The 26000-nt window shown below is 37.9% G+C and overlaps 1 protein-coding gene across 1 annotated transcript in view; it reads right to left on the bottom strand.

Annotated features, from left to right (window-relative positions):
- Positions 1-26000, bottom strand: part of HMCN1 (hemicentin 1) — a 344699-nt gene that overhangs the window by 74967 nt on the left and 243732 nt on the right. Inside the window, exons 50-67 of the mRNA XM_081121757.1 lie at positions 25057-25230; positions 23653-23766; positions 22668-22813; positions 19163-19313; positions 17130-17324; positions 15564-15677; positions 13392-13579; positions 11742-11838; positions 8576-8737; positions 7759-7872; positions 7439-7641; positions 7083-7164; positions 6842-6973; positions 5837-5986; positions 3793-3952; positions 1489-1613; positions 1097-1280; positions 385-482 (exon numbers count right to left, since the gene is read on the bottom strand). Of these exons, the coding sequence (XP_080977883.1) occupies positions 385-482; positions 1097-1280; positions 1489-1613; positions 3793-3952; positions 5837-5986; positions 6842-6973; positions 7083-7164; positions 7439-7641; positions 7759-7872; positions 8576-8737; positions 11742-11838; positions 13392-13579; positions 15564-15677; positions 17130-17324; positions 19163-19313; positions 22668-22813; positions 23653-23766; positions 25057-25230 (2589 nt within the window). The remainder of the gene's footprint in view (positions 1-384; positions 483-1096; positions 1281-1488; positions 1614-3792; positions 3953-5836; positions 5987-6841; positions 6974-7082; positions 7165-7438; positions 7642-7758; positions 7873-8575; positions 8738-11741; positions 11839-13391; positions 13580-15563; positions 15678-17129; positions 17325-19162; positions 19314-22667; positions 22814-23652; positions 23767-25056; positions 25231-26000) is intronic.

Below are 26000 nucleotides of genomic sequence, written 5' to 3'. Positions count from 1 at the left end.
TCAAAGTGTGCATACATTTTTGGGAGGACACCCTGTATATGCACACATCAATTCATATTTTCAATACTCTAAATGGGCCACTGTGAATAATATCAGAAATCAGTCTTAACTTTCTATTTGTATGAAAAGACTGGTCTTATGTCTGGACTGAAATGTTGTTTTTAAAAATTTAGATTTGATTTCATGTGAAATTCCAGGTTAGAAGAGCATGTTGGCAGACAGACAGTATGCTCTAATAAACATGAAGCCCTTGGGAGAAAATGTCTTTTCTCAGTTAGCAGGACCCTATCTGACCAACCTTCTCTGATATGGCGACATCTAAATATGAGCTTGTTGCTTAATCCTAGACCCATGGCACAGCCCTAGGGTTTATCTGTGACATACCTAAAACTTGAAGACTATAATGTTTATTATCCACCCCAGCTCTGTTGGAGGCCACACACGTGTACACAGCAACATCAGACACCTGAGCTCTCACAATCCTGGAAGACAATTTGACACAAAATTTCATAACCTGATCTCATTCAACACACACAAATGAAATACTTAGGGTTTAAACATAGGTTATGGAAAGTGATTTACGCTGGGAAATTTTAGGCATCAAGAATAGAACCATCCATCATGAAACACAGATGCCTCAAAGGCAATTTATTCTACAAAGCTGATGAGACACTGACAGTGGGCCACTGAAAATATGACATAATTTGAGGTGAATACTTTTCAAATATACTCTAGTAGAGAATGATATTAATGTGAAAATCACATGACTGTAGCAGGCATCTTCCTATCATTTTGCCATATACATTTGAGCTGAAAGAGCTGTTCTTGGAAATACATATGTGATAGATACGTCTCTTTATAAAAGACCTATTTTATACCATTTACTGACACATGAGCACTTAACTAAGAATAAAAAGCCATTGCAATTTTCTATTTGTTTTCCCCCCTCTTCTAAAGAGATGCTAAAAAAGAAAACATACCACAGTAAAAACTTAGGAAAAAATATTTCTTAAACACTGTTTAGATAAGTTCAAGTCTACAATCACAGTGACTTTATCCGTCTAGCAAAGAGCAAATCACATACAGTAACGCTGACCTGATAACCTGCCCTCCTGACAGCAGCCGGGTGTGCGAGGTCAGAGGCAGGGGAAGGCCGTTCTTCAGCCAGTTTATCTGGGGTGGAGGCGTCCCCGTGGCCCTGCACTCAATGTTTATTGAAGTATCCACCAAGGCTGTCAGTCTCTCCGCTTCTTCTTTATTACCCCTAATTGCAGGTGGCACTAGGGGAGAGAGAAGGGGGTGGGTGCATATTACAAGTTCAAGTCATCTCCACAAATGCCCCCATTTCTGTTCTGTATCCCACAAGGAAACCTCGATGACATCCTATTTTAAAATCAAATGCTTCGGACACCTACTGCCGGACCTTCCTATTTTACTGAGAGACTCCTGAAGCAGCACAGGCAAAGGAGGGTGGAATGTCGTATTTACCGTAAACATTTAAGTTGAAAATGCGGTCGTCTTCTCCGGCGGGATTGGTAGCGACACACGAGTATTTCCCCACGTCGGACGGGAGAGCCCCGTGGATGACTAATGTGCTGCCATTTGCAGTCACCCTGGAGAAGGGGTCATAAAAGAGGCACAGAGATGCTTTGTGTCGAGCTAAAGTCTGGAAGGCTCAGCCCAGATTATGGTGCTCTTTTAAAAAACAGACCATAAAATATATCTTTCCCTTGGATATAATGGTTCAAATGCTTTTTGCTAACTCCATGGAAGCCTGAAAAGTCAGAGCTGGTCAAAGAGATGGAGATTTCAGGCAACCAACTAAAATTCTGCAGTCACAGGGCTCACATATCCGCTGCCTCCTTATGAGAAAACGAAAATGAACAAAACCAGGTTAGCACCTTCTCTATCCAGACCATTGGCAAAGGCCTGCTTTGCTTTTTCCCCCTCACAGTCAGAATATTTTATCCTCAGTTGTCAATATAAGGTTTGAATTAAATAAAAATTATAAAAATTCTGGTATGAAAACAAACATGTTACAATGACAAATTAAAGAAAGCATATATTAAAAATCTAGCTATAAACAGCTGAGTAATACTCAATGAAAAGAAGCAGAATAGAGTATTTTATTTAAACTGTGACACCAGCTCAGGATTATGGATGGATATATTTTGCAAAAATTTTTCTACAAGTTGCTAAAGCTTTTCCTTTGAACTATATAATGGTAAATAATAACTATATAGTTAGATTATCAAAGATACCGATTTAGGATCATTGCATTACTGACTCTCTTCACAGATCATACATTATCAAACAAAACTTCCAGTGTTTTAGAAAGAGATTAAATTGCTATCTATAGTTACTCCTACAATAGTGATTTTATTAGTTTCTCCCAGGGTCAAAAGTAAATAGTCTATTTCTAACATATAGTGTTATTAAATATGATTATTGAGAATTATAATATTATTTTTCGGGTCTAGTGTACTTTTTCTTTTTCAAAATGTGAATTTTAAAATTCCATTAGTCTAACCATATGAATGAACAAAAAAAAGCAAGTTGCCATGACCAATTACTTAGTTGACTTGGGAAAACTTACTTTATTTGATTGATGAATTGTTCTATTTACAAACCTATACATATTGTGGAGCAGTGAACAAATAATCACTAAAGTGGATATAAGAATAAGTACAGTTAGGTTCTTCACATAAAATAAATGATAGATTGTAAATTCCTAGGTACAAATATTATCTTATATAAGATCTTTAGGTCCCACCAGCTATCTAATACTTGGCTTGGAATAGTGTTGATAGCAGCTGATTTAAGAAAAATAATTAAATATTTGTTAACTTTCAGAAATGTCCACGCCAGAGAAGTGAAACTTGAAATGTTGCTCTAAGATATTAGGCAATTTACCTCATCTGGTAAAGGGAACAAACATCTGAATTTTAATATAAAATAACTTGAAAAACAACAACTATCTTTCTTTAAATTATGTATGTTCAATTCATTAACCAGAAAATACACTCCAAACTGTTACATTTAAACTATTGGTTCAAAATGACAAAGATTGCAATATATTTCATTAATGCCTACTTAGGTATATATAACTCTTCAAGGAATTATAATTACTCTGGTTTTGAACATAATAAGGCTTTGTGATAAAGTAATCTAGTAGAGAGTGGAATTCTGGATTGTTCTTCCAAAGGTTATTTGCTGTTGAAAGAGCAGGAGGCCCTTGTCACGTGGTTTTTCCATCCCTACATGGTTTGGGGCACGAATAAAAAGTGTCAGCTGAAAAAGGGATCTGGACAAATCACTACAAAGAATTAAGTGGGTTATGATGATATTGTATCTTTTCTCAAAATGAGCCAAGAAATACGGAGCATTTGGTGGTTTGCTGATCTCAGGACACGAAATCATATCTAAGCTTATTGATGATTCTTCTGTAGGACAAAACTGGTGTGACATTAGCAAGAAAGAACTATCCTATGACGCGGGCTTTAGGGTAAACATCCTGAGATGAGAGGAATAAAACCAGCAGCAGTTAACTACCATCTGTAGGAATGAATGTCTGAGGGTATTTTGCAGCTTGGAGTTGATGAATGAAGATCACACACACACGCACACACACACACACACACTCCTGAGTGATTTTCCAGGAAGAAACTGTGTGTGCAACGCTCCAAAATGTTATATTTCTCTCTCTCTGAATACAGTGATACTCATACTCCAAGGAGATGAAATTTGGCATTAATTATTCATGTGAAATGTGAAGACTCTTTTTAAACATACCGGTTTCCTTCCATTTCTCTGCTAGCTAGGGGTCTTCCATCTCTAAGCCACTGAATGACTGGGGCGGGAATGCCATTTGCACTGCAGGCCAGCTCAACATTTTCCCCTAGAAGGACACTGACTTCACTTGGAATTTCAGCTCCAGCAACGCTCGGAGGAACTTTGGAGAAATAAAAGTGTCCATTAGCAAGGCACGATGATATAAATTCTAATGCACACAACAGAATCACAGAGCAGTATGTCATTTTTATTATTTATTCTTCCTAGATTGTGGTTCAAGATAAAACTAGTATCATCCTCATGAATTATTTAAAAATAAGGAACAGCTAAAGCAATCACTTCAATATTCCTGGTATATCTGTAAGTTGATATAATTATTTAGTCATAGGGACTGGTGACAAGCCTACCTCATGGACACACTTTCTGGCTAAATAGAATCACTCTTGGACTAAATTCTCAATAGATGAGAATTACCACAACTCAAGAGAATCTGTTTTATACAATCTTGGCATAAAGGTCTGAGAAAAGTATCTATTAGGTTATTTCTTTCCGCTCATGCATTTTAAATATTATTTATTCTGAATAATGGATAGGCTTATTGGAGCTTTCAAGATCCAAGAGTTTCTGTTCTCATTTGGTTTTTACTTTAATGATTCAATTGAGAAATAATGTGTAATAAAAAATACTGACAATGGTATCAAACAGAAACACATCTGAATTCCTCTTCCATATACTCATAGTGCTCTGCTGGGACGGCTCACGTCAGTTCACAACAGTCAATTCTGCACGTCTTTCCTACTCCATGTTCAGTAACATCACCTTGGTAGTTTGAAATGAGCCATGGTGGGGATATTTACACCACGGAAACTTGCAAATTATTGACTAAAATTCAGGACCTTTTTATCTGAAGAGTCAATTCTTAAGCATTTACCAGCACACCACTGCACACTCTCTCCAAATCTCATTTCAGTCATCCAGAGATGATAATAATTATACCAAATTTACAGAATTGACGGTAAGAAAGAAGTCAGGTCAATAAGAATGTTAAAAAGAAATATCCTGTAATGAGTGTCTAATATATGACAAGCACTGCATAGGCCCTGTATATATAGGCTAGTCCTAGTAAAGCATCTGATAAAATGTTTGATTTCATCACATACCCTCATGATTAACAACTATTATTATCAGTGCATTAAACATAATGAAACATGTAATTTCTGACACTGAATCCCTGAGTAGCTATTTCTCCCTTTTGTTGCTGAAATCTCAAAGTATTACTAATCCAAGAAAACACTGATGCCCATAAACATATTTTACTTCCTCTTTAATTTCGTTTGTTGTAGTTACCTTTAGCAGAGCACACAACAGATCGATAATAATGCACATTTATAATTTATGAAACATTAGTTTCAAAATAACTATATTAACATTGGAAAAAGCAAGCATTTCGACTTAGTTTCCAATTATATTTTCATTTCAATAAACTATTGGAACAAAAGTACCAATTAGAGGTTTACCGAAAATCAAAAAGATATAAGTTGTCCTTGCATTGCTCAGTACTATGTTACAATACAGTAGGGTTTAGTAAATATTTATTGGATGAATTAATGTTTCTTATTCTCAACCCGAAATAGCATAAGATTCAGCATTACTTGAAATTTACCCAATCCCCTCCCTACCTGTAGTTAAAACATAATGCAACCTCTTCATGAATTAAATATTACTTATATATATAAATAAGAACAGACCTATGGGCTTAGCATCAAAATAAATTATGCCAGTTGTAAATAAATAAGTATAATTCAGTAAGAATTTTGGTAAACATACCAAAAATAAAGATTATCAAATTTCACTATTCTTTTTTTCACATCTAGGCCAATTTCCATGAAAATCAAATCTACTGGCTAATGCAGGGCAGAGAACTGTTAATATTTTTTGTTGCTCTAAAGACACTTTGAATCAATTACAAATCATCTCTTTAATTGTAGACTTCTTTGGGGCTACAGAAAGAATAAACTGAAGATATTGAAGATAAATCACATACCTTGAATTGAAAGAATGTAATTTTTCTCTGCTTTTCCTTCCATATTTGATGCAATGCACGTATAGTTTCCGCTATCTGAATGCTGAGACCGAGCAATTTGGAGTTTGCTACCTCCAGACAAAATATGAACTTCGAGTGAGTCAGAATTTTCTAGAGGTAGAAACAAAGCAAAACAAAACAAAGTAAAGCTTTGATTTTAACCTCTAAAATTCAGCATAAAACTGTCTTGCTTCTTGTGATAAATAGATTTCTTAATGGGAGGGGGATTGGGGATGTGTGAGAGAGGTGAAGGGACTAAGAAGTACAAATTGTCAGTTATAAACATAGTCACGGAGATACAAAGTACAGCCTCGGGCATAGAGTCAGTAATATTGTAAGAACTATGCATGGTGTCAGATGGGTACTAGATTTACTGGGGCAATCACTTCCTGAGGTATATAAATGTCTAATCACTGTTGTGCACCTGAAACTAATATAATATTGTGTCAACTGTGATTGAAAAGAAATTTCAAAAAGTTCCTCCCTTTGTGCTTTTATATTAAATGAGAGCCTTCTCGAAACGCAAAGAAAATCCTGTTTATAAAATAAGTAATTTAATAGTCTATTGTGTAAGTGTATACTTCAGTATATTAGGCTTTCTGAACTAAACATCTCTATGAGCATAATATGAAAATGTGCTCATTTATTTTTATTTTAAAAATATATGTTTTTATTGATTTTTAGAGAGAGAGGGAGAGAGGGATATCGAGATAGAAACATTGATGAGAGAAACAGCAGCAGCAGCATCCACCGGCTGCCTCCTGCACGCACCCTACTGGGGATGGAGCCCACAACCCGGGCATGTGCCCTGACCAGGAATCGAACTGGTGACCTCTTGGTTCCTGGGTTGATGCTCAACCACTGAGCCACACCGGCTGGCCAAAAAATGTTTATAAATCTAGTGCATTCAGAGCCAAAGAAAACCACCAAAAAAAAAAATTAAAAAAAAATGCAGAACTATGTTACCTATGGGCTTGTGGTCCTTCAGCCATGCTAGGGTGGGAGGCGGGATTCCAGTGGCATCGCAGGTTAAGGTCACAGGATTGCTGATTATCTCAACGACCACTTCTCTTTCAGGTCCTTCGATGCTGGGCGGCACTGCAACAAGACAGAAGAAAATCACGTGCCCTCATTAAGCTAGCTCAGGACGCTTTCTTTCATTGGCATATCTGGGGGAAAAAGAGTTGTATTAGAGGCAGATGCTCACCATATACATTGAGGTGGAAATTTCTATCATCCCGTCCTGCTACATTTATAGCTCTACATACATACTGGCCTGTGTCAGATACCTAAAAGAAAAAGATACTATTGTATGTGCTCCATTAAGGTACAGATGACCAATCACACTGTGCCAGCGCAGATTAAATCATCAGTCATCTTTACGCTCCAACGCCCCACTTCTAATTGCTTTCTGCAATCCTGCTTTTTAATGAAAGTAAGGTCAATGGCATTGACGATGTTATTGTACAACGAACTGTAGAAAAGGGAACATGCAACTCTCGGTTCTCTCTTCCACGAACCCACCGAAGAGTCACGACACGCAAACAAGAGTAAAAGATGCACCTCGGCTTTCTGGATGTGCAGCATTTGTCCATCTGCTAAGATCTCCACGTGAGTCGACTCTGTTATCATCCGCCCATTCTTATACCACGTGACGACTGGAGGTGGGACAGCGTTGGACTCACACTCCAATGACACTGAGGTCCCCTCTCTTACGTTAACTACAGAAAGAGAGTCACTGCCATGATCTTTAATGCTTGGGGGCACTGAGGGGAAGAAACAAGAACAGAAGGATTGGTTTTTTTTCATCAAGGTGCGCAGATAGAGAATGTTTCATCCCAGTTTAAAAATGAAAGAATTTTATGAGGAGAGTGCAAACAAACCGTAAACGGTCAGGGAGACTTTCTTCTTGCTTTCGCCAGCTTGGTTGATAGCTATACACGTGTACTGACCCCCATCGGATTCCTTGGCCCGGATAATCTGCAGAGTTCGACCACCTGTGGGCAAATATAATGGAAAGTGAAGAGGGGTACAGAGGTTGTTCTAATAACTACTTTATCAACAGGATAAATGACAAGATATCCTGTGAGAAGTAAATTTATATATAAGATGAAAGAATTGAATCTGTTTTCTTTCATTCTTCCTTTATGACCAATTCTACTTCTTTATAAAAAATGGAAAACTCGTAATTTTTTTCCTCTCTATTAACCAAACATGCAGAGAACTGTTTGGTATAGGTCCCAGCGAGCAAAGAGTAACTGTACTATAGTCAAACATGGTAACAAGTATTTTCTGGACTTAAATCTCCCGCAGTTCAGACGTGTTTGTCTGTCTGTTGGTCTGTTTATCTGTCAGCAAGGAGCCTTAGGATTGATTACAACCAACCAGTGAATTTATCCAGTGAAAGCACTATTTACTAGCCCATCACCCCCACCCCCATGGAATTACTAAGCAGTTCTGCTCCTAAATTTCATAATTTCTTGATGTAGACCCTGTTACTGTACGTTCCCACTAAAATCGTGAAAGTCTATGCAATCTTATCCTAATGGCCCTATTAGGTAAAGAGAGGCATTTAATGTGAGCAAATAAATGGCGCAAGACAAGAGTTTGGAAAGAGACTGAGCTGAAACGCCACCTGTATTTACAGTAAAGAAAAATCAGAGCGCTCTGCCCCCCTTGCAGGAGGACCGAGTTCCTTACCGGGCACAATGAGCGCGTTTGTGTTTGGCTTGAGAGGCTGCTCGTTCTTGAGCCAGCTGAGATCAGGGGGTGGGAAACCAGAGACCTCACAGGTCAAAGAGATGAAGCTGTTCATCACGACAGTGAGGTTCTCAGGGTTCGGGCCAATGATGCTTGGAGGAACTATAAGAGAAAATGTATTAAATGAGAGATCTGATATTACCAGTAATACCTTCCAATTTGTTAACATAAGCCCAGCCACTGTACTCCGCGAACGCCCCGCGTGAACGACACTGTTAGTGACCCAGCTGTCTTCCCTCTTAGGATTCCCCAATGCCTTCATCAAACCTACGGCGACCAGTCTTGTTTCTCCCAGTTGAAAGAGAGTGCCAGAATTTTCAAAGACAGAATTCTTCTGCATTTTACTGGAAGATGTAGTTGGCAGTTCCTAAGATGGTTTTGTCAATGTAGCCAACAGTACTTTTTAATACGTTTGAATATTCTTGTTTTTATTTATTTTTATTTATTTACTTATTTAAATATGTATCTTTATTGAAACATCAGTGATGAGAGTCATTGATCGGCTGCCTCCTGCACACTCCCGATTGGGGATCAAGCCCCCAACCCAGGCATGTGGCCTGACCAGGAATCGAACCTTGATCTCGAGGATCCTAAGTCAATGCTCAACCACTGAGCCACGCCCACCCGGGTGAATATTCTTGTTTTTACTATTACATCCCTATTTAAAATTTTTATTTTCCTGCATTTAATAAAGTAGAAATCTAATTTTAGGGGATATCTATCAAATTTATAGGCTATTTCAGCAATGTAACTCGATGACTTTAAATATGAGCAGAAAATTTAAGAAATAAACAATACTGTGATTTGTTCAAAACCATAAATAAATAAGTAAATAAATACAGAAAAGAATTCCACAAGCAAAAGTAGTGCAGAGGAAAAGTGGAGTACAAGAGAGTAAGATTAATAACGCACGGACTTTCTGCATGGCCTCACGTGCTAGACACAGTTCCTCCCCTCGAACTGCAGCGAGGAAGCCCGAGAGTTCGCCGCTAGCTCCTGGCCTGGCAGCTGAGCAGGCTGGCTGAGGGCCCTGATTCTCAGCCCGCGCTAGTAATTACAAGCTCAAGGAGCATCAATCTGAAGAGCAGGGTGACAGTTTGGGGATCAGGAGGAGGGCGTGACATTTAAGAAGACACCTGAAGTACAGATGATAGGTTGTGGAACTGTGCACCTGAAACCTGTATCATTCTGTGAACCAATGTCACCACAGCAAATTCAATAAAAAGCAAAAAGGAAAAGAAGATGCTTGAAATACGACCAGGAGTAAACTCAGTGGGAGACAGGAGATGGGTGTGTCTTCCAGAAAGAAGCCACAACATAGAGCAGTCCCCCTTTATCCGCAGGAGCTGCCTTCCAAGACCCCCAGTGGATGCCTGAAACCAAGGATGGCATTGAACCATATATATACTGTTTTTTAAATCTTTTCACTTAAAGGAAGCACTTACGGCTTCCCTTTGGCAATCGAGGCCCTGGCCCATGTGGGTCAGTTGGTTGGGCGTCTCCCATGCACCGAGAGGTCACCTGTTTGACTCCTGGTCCGGGCACATGCCCAGGTTGGGGGCTCCATCCCCAGTAGGGGGCGTGCAGGAGGCAGCCGATCGATGCTTCTTGCTCATCAATGTTTCTCTCTCTCTCGCCCTCGCCCTTCCTCTCTCTCTAAAACCAGTAAGAACATATTTTTTTTTTTTTAAAAAAGAAGAGGCATATTAGTTAATATAAACAAAGTATAATAAAGAAACAACAAATATTTATTTAGCAACTATGGCAACTATAGACAGCATTCTAATGTTAGGGAGACCAGCGTCCATAAGAAATGACCACTTGTCTACAGGTTTTATAATAAGGTTATGGACAGAACTGAGATTATAGACATACAAAGATAGCACAAGGCAACATACGTAATTGCTTAAGTAGGATAACGGTGTTTATACAATGCTCTTGATCACACAGAGGAGGGAAAACTAATTCTGCCATGGTGAAGCAGAAAGAATAATGAACATTTTTATTTTAAACATTTATCCTATTGCACTTGGGTAAATTAGAATGTGTGCTTTCACAACAGCTACAGTTGTTTAATTAATTCATTCTTCCTGGGAATGCGTGACACATTTGTTTCTGTTTGGTTAGATTTATTCATTGAAAGAACCCTGAAGATATTTACGAAGCACCTATTGTATATTGCTCACTGTGCTAACTACTGGGAATGCAAAGATGAAAGTGTTTCAAATATCGGCTACACAAACACCAAACACTGCTAGACATCAATACCTGCTCCACGTCACACCCGAAAAGAAGATCTAAGTTGCTAACTCAAAGTCCTTTCGGGGGGGGGGGGAATTCTTCGTGAGATTTCAAATCTCAGCGATCTCCAACACAAGCTGGAATTTATGCAACACAAGCTGGATTTCATGTCCATCACACATGGACAGGAAATCTTTTATAACGATTGTTCACCATTTCCAATTTAATATTCTGAAAGCTGCTGTGTCACAAGAACAAAACTACTCTCTCGTGGAAGACAGACAACTGCTTTTTTAGGCCCCCCCCCCCCAAAATATATTAGTATTTATGGAGTTACTATCATATATTGAAAACTTAAAGTGTGATGAATGAATTCGGTGTGCTGGTGGTCTTTGGAATTATTTCACTCCTCAAAATAACTTATTTTCCAGGGAGTATATCAGGTACTAGAGGGTGTAGCTCAACATGAATTCTACCCTTGATGATGGAAACTGGTTTCAGTCAGGACTAGTGAATGGATTTTTATGAGTAAAGACCTACATTTAGTTCTAACTTCATAAAAATGTGTAATCTTTGGGATTTCAGATTTTGATTTTTTTTTTTTAACTTTCAAATATGTAGGAGTCACTATTTTTCTCCTGAGGGACTGAAATAATATAAAAACAGACTCCCTAGAAGATCTGTACTTTGTACTTTATAAATCCTACTAGCTGTGGTGGGGAGAAAGGGAGGAGAGTGTATGAATGCAGGCCCCACACATTGTTTCAAGTTAAAAATACAAAAAAAAGCCTACATAATCTAAAACACAGTTTTCCTGCTTTTTCGAGCATACTCTAACAGATGTTTTTTGGAACTGAGCTCTTACCGTGAACATTGAGGTTAAAATATTTCTTGGCACTTCCAGCTGTGTTCTCAGCAATACACACATACCTGCCAATATCTGTTATTTGAGTATTTAGAATCTGAGGGAAAAATAAAGAAATTCCAACTGAATTTTTTTTATTAAAGCCACTTGTCATCATTTGGAGAATAAATAATACATATACTTCCTAGTTAATACCAGATGGACATAAGAAAATGTATACATGTTAGCATTGGTGTTGGCTTTTATTAATCAGGTCAATCAAGTAAATATTTATTTATAAACATTTCCAATCAGAAAAGGCAATTTTATACATCCCTGTGGTATACTGACTATAAGTGTCCCAAATTATTCTCCCACTTCCCCACCTACACCCCAAGCAATGTGACTTTGAAGCTCCCCCAATTCCGAGGTAAAGGTGGAATTTGTGTTGGCCTTGTATCTGGCCTTGACCCATAGAACGTGATGGAAGTGACAGTGTGTCATCTCAAACCTAGGCCTCAAAAGGCACTGCTAATTTTTTTTCACTTTTGGAACCCTGCCACCACCATGGGAGGAAGCCAGGGCTAACCTGCTCAAGGGTTTGGGATCATATGGGGAAGAATCAGCCTCATTAGTGCAACTGAGGCCCCGGGTGATATGGACAAGAGCCCAGCCAAGGTCCCCAGACCACTTGTCCTACCCACAGCAGGCAGACACTTGGGTAAGCCCAGCTGAGACCAGAAGAATCCCCCGGCCAAGCGGAAGAACTGTGAGCTGAACAAATGCTTATTGTTTTAGGTCCTTGTTTTGGAGCGGTTTTGCATAGCAATGGTTAGCTAATATAGCAGTGATAGCTTATTTTATTTAGCAAAAAGTGCTATCCATCTATGTATCTTTTGGCCCTAGACACAGAAACATTTAAGTATTTCGGTAGAGGTTGTATGCTCATCAAATAGAAATAGGATTTTAGAAGATACATTGAGAATTCAAAATTATTTACAGGCAGTAAACCTGACTCACCTTTTATTTTTTTTTAGATAAAGAACTCCATGAGATACGTCCTGTGTTAGATATACTGATAGTTATGCTTAGATTTTTGGGCCTAGAGACTATCATTTACATGTTCAAGAAATAATTTAATGAGTTGTAACCTAACAAAAGAATTGGTGTTATTTCTACAAGTGCCCAAATACCTTTTAGGACACTTTAAAAAGTATAGACATGCCCATCAGTGAACAACAATTCTGGGTATTTATGTGGTTTCCATTATTATATTAATTCTTTGCCAATAGTGACCAAATTTTAATCAACAGGTAATTACTTATACCAGCCACAATTTTACCATCAGAGATATGCAATGGAAAGGATTGTAATAATTTGCTTAGATGTGGTTTTTATCACAAAGGCCACATTGTATTAAACTTCAGGGTGTGTGTATGTGTGTAGCATATACAGACAATTTCTAGAAGAATTCACACGCAACTGTTCATCACGGTCAGCTCTCATAGGGTAAATAAAATGAGGAACAAACATTTTATTTTATATCCTTCTTGTTTAGTTATTTTGACAAGCCTATTTCTAAATAATAAGAATTTTTTTTTAAAGCCATAAAGACAATTATGAAATACAAAGTCAAACAGCTATTTTTAAAATCCGATTTTTTACTTTTACCTGCAGGATTCTTCCATTAGACAGAAACTTATGCTGTTCATCTTCCAGCAAGGGCTGCCCATCCTTGTGCCAGGAGTTCCTTGGCACCGGGCTGCCGCCGGACAGGCACTCCAGCAGCGCGCCCTTGCTCACCAGCACCGTCACCTCCTCCGGCAGGTCGCCGTGCGCTCCCTTGATGACCGGCGGCACTAACAAGCGATGCAAAAAAAGGACAGGAACAGGAAACGAGGCCTTTTCTAAACAATCCTACTTTTCTGACCATTTCAAAAACGGTGGGGTAACAGAGGAGCAAAACGTGAAGAATCATGATCCACAAGGATCAGTTTACACTTAAAAATTAGCAGAGATAAAAATTACGTGAATTTGGGTTGATTTTCTTCCCTCTCTTTACCTGCCCTGGACTAACCCCTGCTACAGTTTCATTCCCATTTAGTTGTGCACCTGAGACCTATATAATTTTATTGACTGATGTCACCCCAATGGATTCAATTAAAAAAATAAAATTGAATTAAAAAAATAAACTGAAAGTCGGTAGAGGAAATGATCAATGCTATGAGGCACATAATAGAATTTCAATGTTTCTGTGAATGCTTATTTTCACTTTCAACGTTATGTGACTTTTACTCTACTTTAAATAACATGAAATATATAACTTGAACTGAAGATCAGTAAATAAAAAACCTGAATTTTAGATTAAATGTTATCACTAACCCCACACCATGAAAAGTGATCAAATGAAATGTTTAAAACATTAAAGATTCAATGTTTTCCTCAACTTTTGCCTAGTACTGAACCACTGGTAGTTACTGGGAGGCACAGTCTAGGTCGAAGGTCTGGCCTGTAGAGGTCTCCACCGGAATGATTTTCTCTCACCTGCCCCTCCAGCTGACTGGCTTACACCACTCACAACTGTTCTTAGTGGTACTCAGGGGGTGAGCATCAAATTGTGGAACATCCCTAACTGAGACAGAATTTTGGGGCCAGTTCATTTTTCCTGCTTGGTTCCCACCTCTCTAAACTAATCTCCAGTGTTTTCCAACTGCCTCTTTATTAAGAACAGCCTGAAGCATGGAACTCTACAGTTGACAACTGAATTCCCAAATTCAATTTCAACTTGATGGAATCGCAGTCTTTCCCAAACTACACTACCTTTCTTTTTTTTTTTTTAATCAGATCCTATCCTGTCTTAAACTAAATAAACTCTTTCCAAACTTAGGTCAAATTAAGCCACATGGTCTAGGATGCTCCTTCACGGTTCTTGATGATGTTAGCAATGATTTTAATTATCTTTTCATTCCTTTTCTATTTTCTTATCACTATCTTGCAGACTTTAAAGTCTATGTCGATGACCCAACCCATCCTAATTAGTTTCACCTCTACTCCACTTCAGCTAATCACTGGCGCTCATACCTTGGACTATTCAATAACAACACTTCTTCCCTCTGCAAGTTTATAAGCTCCCTGATGAAGGACTGATGTTTACTGTGTTCACTGTATCCTCAGTGTCTAGTACACTGCCTGGCACACAGTGAGCAATCAATAGATATCTGTCAAATAAGCAACTCGTGCTTTTCTCTTCCATCTCTTTTCAGGGTTCCTCCGTAAGCTGCTCTTAGTTACCACCAACCTACTCGCCTCCCTCTAAGCTCATTTTTCCTCTTGCCCTGCCCAGATCTCATCGTGAGTCATTTCAGAGATGGCCTGACTACTGCACATTCTATGCTCTCTCACCCCTCAGTGCTTGCAAAATGTGCATCCTGTTATCTTGAGCATGTCCCCACAGGCTCCCCCTCCTCCCTTAGGCCACATCATCTATTTTTCTACCTTCGCCCCCAGGTTACTGAGGGTGGCTCCAGAAGGCAACGACTGAGCCCAGTTAGCTCCGCCTTCAACCCCTGACCGCCCACCACGTTCCCCACTGATTTATGAGTCAATGAATTCTCTCTCTCTCTCTCTCTCTCCCCGTCTCTCTTTTTTTGGTTTAAACCAGTTTGATAATTCAGGAGTCCTAAGTAAGGTGCTCTCAATTTGCATAAGACAATGAAAGAACTATCGGTTTCTGATTATCTTTATAGTCTTTAGGATGCTTAGTGCAACATCTTGCAAACATTAGCTCCTCAAAAATATTTCTGAGCGAAAGAATGTGTGATAAACAGAAGAAAACAAACTCACAGAGGACACGGACATCATACTGAAGGGAATCTTCTCCAGCTTCATTCACAGCGACACACGTGTACCTCCCCGCATCTTCTACTCTCGCCCGGGGAATCTGCAGCACTCTCCCACCTGAAAAGATATCCTAATGTGTTTACTTCTGTACATCTTAGTGTGAATACTGGTTATAAACAGATACCATTTTTCAGGTCTAATGACTTCCTTACATTTCTTCTGAGGTTCCACTGGTCCAGTTTTAATCCCACATATCACTTTTATAACAAACGCTGCCTTATTGAAAAGTGGTCCAATATATGAGTCAGAACTCCTGAGAAATGAAAAGCTCGTGTGGATTTTCCTTGAGGTAGGAGCATTGCTCTATGCCCCTCACCATGTTCCATGTGAAATGTTACTATGAAGTAAGTTCTTGCTTTTACAGTTTGAACACCTATAAAGAAGTTTACACTGTTGCATGCAAGTAGTGGCTTGAGAAAAATAATAGCCAAGGATGCAAAAGGCAGACAGAACACCATTATACATATAATCTTGAAATAATAACTGTGTATTAATTTTTAATGTTGATATAATTTCAAACATAGAGAAAAGTTTCAATTGTATAAAAATTTTTACCTATGTTTATCAATTATTTATATTTTACTGTTTTATCTTTGTTGTATATACATATGATCTGTCACATATATTACATATATTATGTATATATATAATCTTTTTGTGAACCATTTGAGAGTAAGTTGGAAGTTGGACCCATGGTGTGCTTTTACTCCTAAATACTCATAGATCTATATATCATAAAAACAAGGAAAATTCCTTATGTAACTATAGTATGGTACTCAAAATCAGAAAATTTAAAATCAATACGAAAGCACTATTGAATTCATAGCCCATAGTCAAATGTCATTATTATAATAATATTGTCTTTTATAGCTTTTTGTTCCCAAACCCAGATCCAATTAGGATCACATATTACATTTATTTGTCATTTCCATTTAGTGTCCATTTTTTTCAAGATATTCTTTCATTTAGTGAAGATGAAATTTACATACAGTATACAATTTGAATGTTTGCTGAAAGTGAATAGAAGTCTTGAAAATATTACTATTCCACAATTTAAACATCTCCTTTCCATCAATAAACCAGGTAATAACTAAAATATTTGAAACTAATAATCTTTACCATTGATTTATGATAAATGCATTTAATAAACTGAGTATAACTCTTCACAAATATATTTTAGAATTTATCGTTAATAAGGTATAGCCACCAAAGTGATTATTTCATCGCACTATTAGAAAAAAAGAGGCACAGGGAAGCCAAAGGACGTCCTTAAGTGGACAGAATGATCCTGCAGCAGATCTGAAGATTCACTAAGGGGTTCTGTCCTATGCCAAATTCTCGACCTAGACTCTCCTAGCTTGAAGCTGCAGGGGTAGCTGTGACATTTGGCAGCCTGTGTCAGTTAAATTACATAGCCAGAAAGTCAATCAACTCTACTGGTCCTCATAAATGAGAAGAAACACATCTGGCAGAGATTAAGGCTTTCCCCCTGTTCATAGCAATCTTTACCTGGTAAAATCAACACTCTGTCACTCGAAGTCAGAGGACGGCCGTCCTTGTACCACGTCAGCGTAGGCGGAGGAGCAGCGTTTGTCTCGCAGTAAAGAGAAATAGGATTGTTGATGATCACATCCTTGGCTTCGCCACTCCTGCCGGTATCCAGCATGTTTCCTATTTCCCAGAGCTTCTGAAAACTTGGAGGAACTAGGGAGGAAAGACATGGAATTTTGGATACATATGAATGCCAGTGTCAATCCATTAAACGAAGATCTTGGCTGTGTCCTCACAGGCGTGATATGTAGATGTCATAAGTGAGACAATGTGAAAATATCTTCAAGTATTTATCCATCTACCAACTCTAGCCGTTAGCCAGAAAAGTAGCAGACAGAAGCTGGGCTGGTTCTCACTGTGGAGGGCAGAGCTGTGGGGCTCAGGAAGCTGTGCTCACCCCCTGCTCTCCTTCCGTCTTAAAGCCGCCTGCTCTCAGCAAGGACCCAGTACAATGAGCCTGGCTAAGGAATATAATCATAGCAGGAAAAACATATTTTGAAGAGCCATTAAAAAATAATGGCTCGGTCGAGAGCATTTTCCAATAATTTGTCTTACTAAAGAAAGCTAAAGAAGTTAGGATATCAAGATTAATAAGTCCATTAACTAAAATAATAGGATGTTCTCAAACTTTTCTGGGGAACAAGTAGAAACTTTCCGGAAGGCAATTTGCCTGTACATCAAGAACATTAAAAATGTGCATAATGCTTGACCTGAAATTTCCACTATTAGTAACTTATGAAAAAAATCATAGATGTCCAAAAGTTTTATGTAGAAACTGCCCAGTGAAGCATTACATATGAGGAGTGAAAACTTGGAAACAACCCAGACATTCACAACAGGAATCGGGTTAAATAAATACTTGGATACTCAAGTGATAAAACAGATATAGTTATTAAAGATCACATTGAGCCCACCCGGGCGTGGCTCAGGGGTTGAGCGCCGACCTAGGATCCAGGCGATGGGGGTTCGATTCCCGGTCAGGGCACATGCCCGGTTGCGGGCTCAATCAATGACTCTCTCATCATTGATGTTTCTGTCTCTCTCTCCCTCTCCTTCCTCTCTCTGAAATCAATAAAGATATATATATATATAAAAGATCACTTTGAGAGTAATATCAACAATACCAGGTGTCATATCTTAAGCATTTTTCTAAGAGTTTTACATACTTTATCTTAATAGTCACCATAATTCTACAAAACATTAATTTTAAGAGCAAGGAAACTGGGGTTTAAAATATTTAGGTAACTTACCCAAGTACAAAGTATTTTTGTTTGTTTGATTTTTGTTTTAGTCACAAAGGTTTTAGAAGCCTAAAATCATCATTCTACCTCAAGCCTGAGTATTTTAAATACTGTACTTCCTTTTTCTTTCCATATAAGTGCTATAAAAAAAAAAGAAAAGAAAGCACCCTGGTGGTGTTTCTCAGTGGTTAGCTCGTAGGCCAGCGCACAAAGGGTCTCGGGTTTGATTCCCGCCAAGGGCAGGTACCTGGGTTGCAGGCTCGATCCCCGGCCCTGGTCTGGGCACCTGAGGGAGGCAACCAGTCGATGTGTCTCTTACATGGATGTTTCTCTATCTCCCCCATCCCTCCCTCCCTCTGTAAAAATCAATGGAAAAATATCCTCAGGTAAGGATTAACAAAAATTATTAAAAAATTAAAAAATAAAGCTTCATGACATAACATTGGGGGAAAGTTAATGTAGCAGATAAGTATGTATCATGTGATCCTAATTTGTAAATGCAGTTTACATTTACAAAATATAACAGAAGAAAAAATATCAAAAGGAAATGCATAAAAATAACTCAAGTAATCCTGAATAATGGGATTCTTTTCTTCTTAGTTAATTTCTGGTGTCCAAGTTTTCAATAATGAATTTATATCATTGTCAACAGAAAAAGAACTATCTGAAATAAACCAAGTCAAATCTGTTTTTCACTGCTTTGACATATCATATAATTTAAATGATATACAATAAGCGTATTAGTATTACCTTGTATATTCACATCAAAATCCAGCTCATCTTCACCTGCAATATTAGATGCCACACAAGTGTATCGTCCAGTGTCTGATATTTGAGCTTCCTTTATTTGAAGTGTGTGTCCATTGGCAGCAATATTAACATGATCATCTGACTTAAGAGGCTGTGATTCAATTATAATTAATGTTAGCATTAAGTATGCTAATAAATCCTCTAAGAGACCATGCAGCTGATAATTTTTATGATTCAAAATAAACAGAATTAGCCCGGCTGGGCATGGCTCAGTGGTTGAGCATCGACCTATGGTCCAGGAGATCACAGTTCGATTCCCGGTCAGGGCACATGCCCAGGTTGGGGGCTCGATCCCCAGTAAGGGTCGTGCAGGAGGCAGCCAGTCAATGACTCTCTCATCGTTGATGTTTCTATCTCTCTCTCTCCCTCTCCCTTCCTCTCTTTGAAATCAATAAAGATATATTTAAAAAATAAATAAAATAAAGCACCACTCACATCTAAGCAGTGTGCAACTGTTGACTTTTTAAAAAACCAAAATAAATAGACTTAAATTTTATGTGACATACTCAGGACAGGAGTAATTTTATTAATTTACTGTACTCTGTTACTGAGTAATCACACATTTATTGAAAATTATAGCTCATATAGTTTACATCTGTTCCAGGTATTTCAGGGTGGTACATTTATATATTTTTATGATAAAAAATGTTAGAGGTACCATATCCAATTAGGAAAACAATATTTTCAGTTGACCCCACAATGTATTAAAAAGCATATCTTTTATTATATTTTTTCAAAAATGCTAGAGTTTTTTAATTAAAGATTGAGGGTATTAACATAATCTGATTTAATCTAAAAATCGCTGTTGTTCATTTAGAAATATCATTACTTCATAAATAAAAATTTTAACCAACAGATATTTATATTATGACATTTTATCGAAACTATTACTGTATTTAATGGGTTATTAACTTACAGATATTTATATTATGATGTTTCATTGATAACATTACCTACACTTAATAGGACATTTCTCATCTCCTACGTATTCTCATTGACACTGCATTCTCTCTTATTCCTTGAAGATTTTAGCTCCTGAATCAAGGCCATTTCTTCTAATGATACTTTTCTCATAATTCTTGGTGATTTCAATAGCTACACAGTCATCATTTTGATAGACTTTTCCCTCTATGTGAAGGCGTTCCCAGGGCTTGAACCGTGGACCTCTCCTCTTTCTGTCTAAGCTCACTGTCCTAATGTGATCTCATGCAAAACCTTGGACCATCTCTTGCACTCACATCCCACTACCACCGTCATACAAGAAACCACCAACTCTCCTCTGGACCACTACAATAAATTGGAGTCTAGACTATCTCTTTGTTCTCCCAATACAGAAGCAATGTAATCCTTTTAAAGCCTTAAATCAGAACACATCACTCTTATATTTAAAAATCTCCAGTGGCTTCCCTCCAGAATAAAGGCCAACTGGTCTACCAGGCAGTGTAACCTGGCTCTCCATTAATCTTCCGCTCACATCTTCAGTGTTCTCGTGGATCACTGCCCTCCAGCCAAAATGCTCAGGGCCTTTGCCCCTGGGATTCTCTCTACTTTAGTATATTTCCCCCACAGATATCTAATGTTTGCCTCCTTCACTTTCTTTGAGTTTCTGCTCATATATATCCTCATCAGCGAGGCCTTCCCTGTATAAATGAGACATATATTTTTCTCACTTTTCTTCTTCTTTCCTGAATTTCCTCCATAATGTCTACCTCATCTGGCACACTGTATGGTTCACTGGTATGTTTGTTTAGTTTTTGTCTCTCCAAACTTCATATGAACAGAGATGTTTCTCTTTTTTCCTTCATAGCTGTACCACCCACACCTAAAACAAGGCTTGCCCAAGAGTATGATATGCTCAATATATAATGCAGGATGCAACAAATCATTAGTAGCATTATACCACTTGTATAAAAATGCATAATTTAACATTTCTGTGCTTAACAAAAACTTCGGTGCATGAATAGACAGAACTCAAAGGCTGTATCAAAACTTATTGGGTCTAACATTGGCACTATTTTTTGCTGCTTTCTACAAAAACACCTTTTGCTCCAGTGGTGGTGTTTGTCTGAGGAATGAAATAACAGAAGAAAGGTTGGGGAAAACAAACAAACAAACAAGCAAACAAAAAATACAAGGTTTTGTTTTTTTTTACACATTCAAACCCTAACCCTAAAAAACCCAATCCCAAACCCTAAAAATGTAGCAGCTTAAATGATCACAACTGGATCAATTTCAGAGTCTGGATTTGAAACTGGGCTTTAATGATTTCATTATAAAATTTTAAAAACTGCCTCATTCTTAGTGCATTTCCAGTCATTATCCAACTGTTATGTGTGCATGTGTTTGTGTGTGTGTGTGTGTGTATACATGTGTAGTAACTACAATGAATGACAAGTCTTTAGGTACAATTAGAAATAAAATAAGATTTCCAGGAGAAAGGAATTATTTCCGAGTAAACTCGTATAGATTTAATGTTGTACCATGAAGTGTGCTTGCAGTCAGGAAAGAAACTGTAAACAGAACATGGTGGGAGTTCCGTATTTTTCCCTTTGTAATGGTTTCCAGATGAAACTTGCTTATTTTATAAGAGATGATTTTTTTTAGTTGCCAGTATTGCAAAATCCATCTGTGATCTGAAAAAATAAAGCTATATCTTTTTGCGTCTTAAATCATGACTCCGACCTGAACTGCTACAACTGGATTTAACTGGCCATTTGGTTGATTATGTGTAAAACAAGACAAAGAGCAGCTTAGCCTTGTCACATCTGTATTAAGCAGTATTAATAGCAGCTAAAAAGAATCTATTTTGGTTTAAGACACCAACGTACTTCTTTAAAACAGGCATAGAAGGAAGTAAGTTGAATGAGAAATGAGAGTGTGTGGTCTGAGTCAGATCACATAACTGAAAGATGTCTTTTTTCTTGAAAGTTTCTCATTGCCTCCAGTTAAATGGGTTGGGGACTTAATCATCACATTTAGCTTTTCCCCCCTTCATCCTGGAATGTTGAAAACGTTACCTTTGGTAAAAGAGTTAAAGGTGCTTACAGAAAGTTCTGATTAAGCTTAGCGCCCATGTTATGCCTATCATAAGCTGGTTTGGCACTGTTTTTGTGTTTCTTCTCCACAAAGTTTATTTACTCTGCAAAACCAAAGAACACAAAAACCGTTCCCCAGTGGGAAGGTGGCTGAATTTTCATGGACAACTGCTAATGTACACAAAAACAATCCTTTTCAATGATGGACTAATACTAATATTGTTGAACACAGTTCAAGTGTTTTTGCAGTTTTATATTCTGAGAGCATGAGACTGTGCTGGTTTTAAGGTCACACTGATTCTCTGAGTTACTTGTGTCTGTTTTTACTACTACTCCTATTATTGTTATTATTTAATTGACCATTTTAATCTTTAAGAAACCATCAGCAAATGAAAAATCTTGTGACTGGCCTGTCCATCCTTGTACCAGCTGAGAGAGGCAGAAGGGATAGCATAGGCTTCACATTCCAAGGTCAGGGTGGTGTTTACTTTGATCTTTACTTCTTTAGGGGAAAGACCTGGTCCCAGGAGGTCCCCTTTATTGATTACGGGTGGAACTGCATAAAAACAAATATAAAACAGTTAAACATCGGTTCTTTCAAATACATGGAATTCCATGAAAACCATACTGAGGATCACTTTACAAGAAAACAAGGAAATAACTGAGGCATTTTCTATGCTCCCCTTTCATCAAGAACCCAAGTTACCATCTTATGAAAGGGTAGTGCTCAGATACAGATTATGAAGGAAAATATCATTCTTCCTTTGTCATTAAAATACTAACAACGAGGCTAAAGTTCTTCCCAGAACAGTTAGTGTCATTTGTTCCAGGTCCCCAGACACAGTCTGAGCACAACCCATAAAATATATTTTATCGGTTATTAAAGAGATCTACTCAAAGAACTAAAGACAACCAGAAAGATATTCTTCCTTTGTAGAAACACAAACAAAATCTTGAAATATTGGCACTAGCTGGTGTTAGCTTTGCTTTTTATTTATAGGTCAGTCTATAGTGGATCAGCTCAAAGACACTGATGAACCCATCCTAGACTGTTGATTGGAGCATATGTATTCAAACAACAGTTTTATGCATGAAAGTACTATAACTTAGCCCAGAGGGTAATTCAGAAGGAAAAACAGAGAAACTTAAGGAAGTGCCATGACAAATTCTCCAATGAGATGTTAGTGAGTAGATTGAGTGGGTTCTTTCTATCTTTAAGTAATTGAGGTCATGGGCACAAAGCTTAATTCAACATCCACCTTAACAAAGCAAGCTGCATAAACAACAAACTTTAATAATCAGTATAAATAATTACAGACCCATAACAAAAGACAGAATTGAACAAGTTAGACAACTTGGGGAAAATATAAAACACAGTGTTCTTTCAGAACTTACTGTAGACTTTCACTTCGTAGTGCTTTATCATTTCCCCTGCCTCGTTCGTGGCTACACACGAGTACCTTCCAGCATTGTCCTCCTGTGCATTTAGGATCTGCAGAGTCCTACCTCCTGAAAAATCATGGAACACCAAAGAATCTCTGAAATCACAGGGCAGCAGAGCATGCACAAACTACCAAGGTTTTAATTCTTACAATTAATATATTTCTTCTTCTATATGCCAATTCTGTAATAGATATTTAACACAAAGATAAACTACAAAATAGATGGGCACTGCATGACCATCTCGTGTTCATTCTGACCCTCTCATGCCTCTGCACATATTCTAGCTAAGGTCCCTATTTCTCTCTCTTCATAAATAGGTCTCTGCCTTAGTCATCTCCTTCCTCTCGTCTACCTGGCCTATCAGTAGAGATTGGTCTTGCTAAAACACAGCTTTTATTATGGTACATTTCTCCTTAAAAATCTTCAATGGTCCTCAATTGATTAAAGTATAAAGTCAAAACTCTTTAATCCAGGCATTCAAAACATGACTCCAACACCCCTTCCTGACTCCTACATTCCTCCCTGACCTTGTCTTCTACCTGCCCCTCTGTGTAACAGACACACATAACACACATATACACCCTGTCTCCACTCAATTGGGAGGGGAGGAGTCTAATTGTTATTACTTATACATAAATAGATCATTTTCACTTTATACCTTTCCCACTTTAGTCATCTCGATGGATCTGAAATCTCTACTAACTCAATTCCAACCAACAGAGTTTCTATAACTTTCTTTAAGGTCTGGTTCAAGTTCTGACCACAACAAAGCATTTCCTAACCACTTCAGCCCACAACAGCCATTCTGTCTTCTGAATTCCTACAAAACTTGTGACTATTCCATTAATCATGCCCCATGACTATTCATAACCCACGATTACTCATGCATTCATGTTGTTAATTAACTTTCACACGTTTTATCTCTCCTCCACATAGGACTGCAAATTTCTCAAAGCCAGTGATCATACTTTTTAATTCTTTCTATTTTCATACATATTGCCAGGTATTAATTAGGAATAAATAAACTCAATCTAAATACTAACCTTCAAGTTTCAATTCAACAAGAAATAAATTTCTACTTTTTTTGTCATTCCACATAATATATTTTAGCAATTCATTACATTGTAGTATTTATTTATGTGCCCTTTTATTTAGATATTTTATTAGTCTTTCAAAAAGTAATTTCGAGTACCTTATATTACATTATATATACAAATAATTTTATAAATTAAAATATCATGGACTGTAACACAACCAAGAACATCAATACTTCTATAAAAAACCCCAATGGTTCTGCTTTCCTACAACAGTAGATGGCACCAGCAGCACCTCGGGCACCTGAAGTAAACTCATTACCTGGAAGAATCCGAATATTTCGGTTGGATTCTAGAGGAGTCCCATCCTTAAACCAGGTGATGGTCGCTGGAGGATAGGAATAAGCTTCGCAGACCAAAGATGTGGGGCTGTTCAGGATAACAATGACGTCTTCAGGGCTGCCATCACCATCGACACCAGCAATAGTAGGAGATACTAAAAAAGATTTAAAGGAAGAAATGTGTTTAGAAATTTCTCTCTCTGTGCACTTCTAAATTTCCATTGTACTTACTTATGTAATTCAATTCCCTAATATTTCAGAAAACAATTGATTACTCTTGGTATTCTACACAAAAGCATTGAGAACCTCAAAAGGCTCACAGAGTAACAGAAAAGAGGGCATTTAAAAGGAATCATACACAGTGTGATAAGGGCAAGAATGGGAATTTTGGTTCAGGATATATGGAGGCATAGCATTTAATCCAATCCAGGGTGTGAGGTGTGAGGACTCCCCTCGAGGAAGGCCCTCTAAAGGAGATTTCAAAGTGAGCCTTAAAGAATTAGTGGTAGTTAAAGGGTGAAAGAAGGGAGATTAGTAGGAAGAGGGAACATACTGGGAGCAGAGGAGTATAAACAATGAGTGATAAGCAGGAAATATATAGAGGATGGATCCAAGGGGGTCGATACTGGAAGCAAGGGTAACCGAGACAGGTACATCTCTTTCATAAAAGACAATGAGGGATGGAATTAGAGCATTTAAAGGAAGCATAAAGAGGAGGGAGCAACTAAAGAAGTATTTAGGAAGTCAACTGGTGGGACTTGATAGAATTTCGGGGTTATGGGAAACCAAAGTCAAAGATATTTTCTGGTTTGCTTGCTTGGGAGTCTAGATAAACTGCAGTAAAGCAACCTAAATGGAAACTATGGAAAGATTTGCTCAGTTAGGAGGAAAAGACCTTTTGTTCAGTTCTGAATATCTTGAATTT

This window comes from Miniopterus schreibersii, assembly GCF_964146895.1.
Source record: "Miniopterus schreibersii genome assembly, chromosome: 19".
NCBI classification, from domain to species: Eukaryota; Metazoa; Chordata; class Mammalia; order Chiroptera; family Miniopteridae; genus Miniopterus; species Miniopterus schreibersii.
This window is presented reverse-complemented; position numbering and strand designations above follow the sequence as displayed.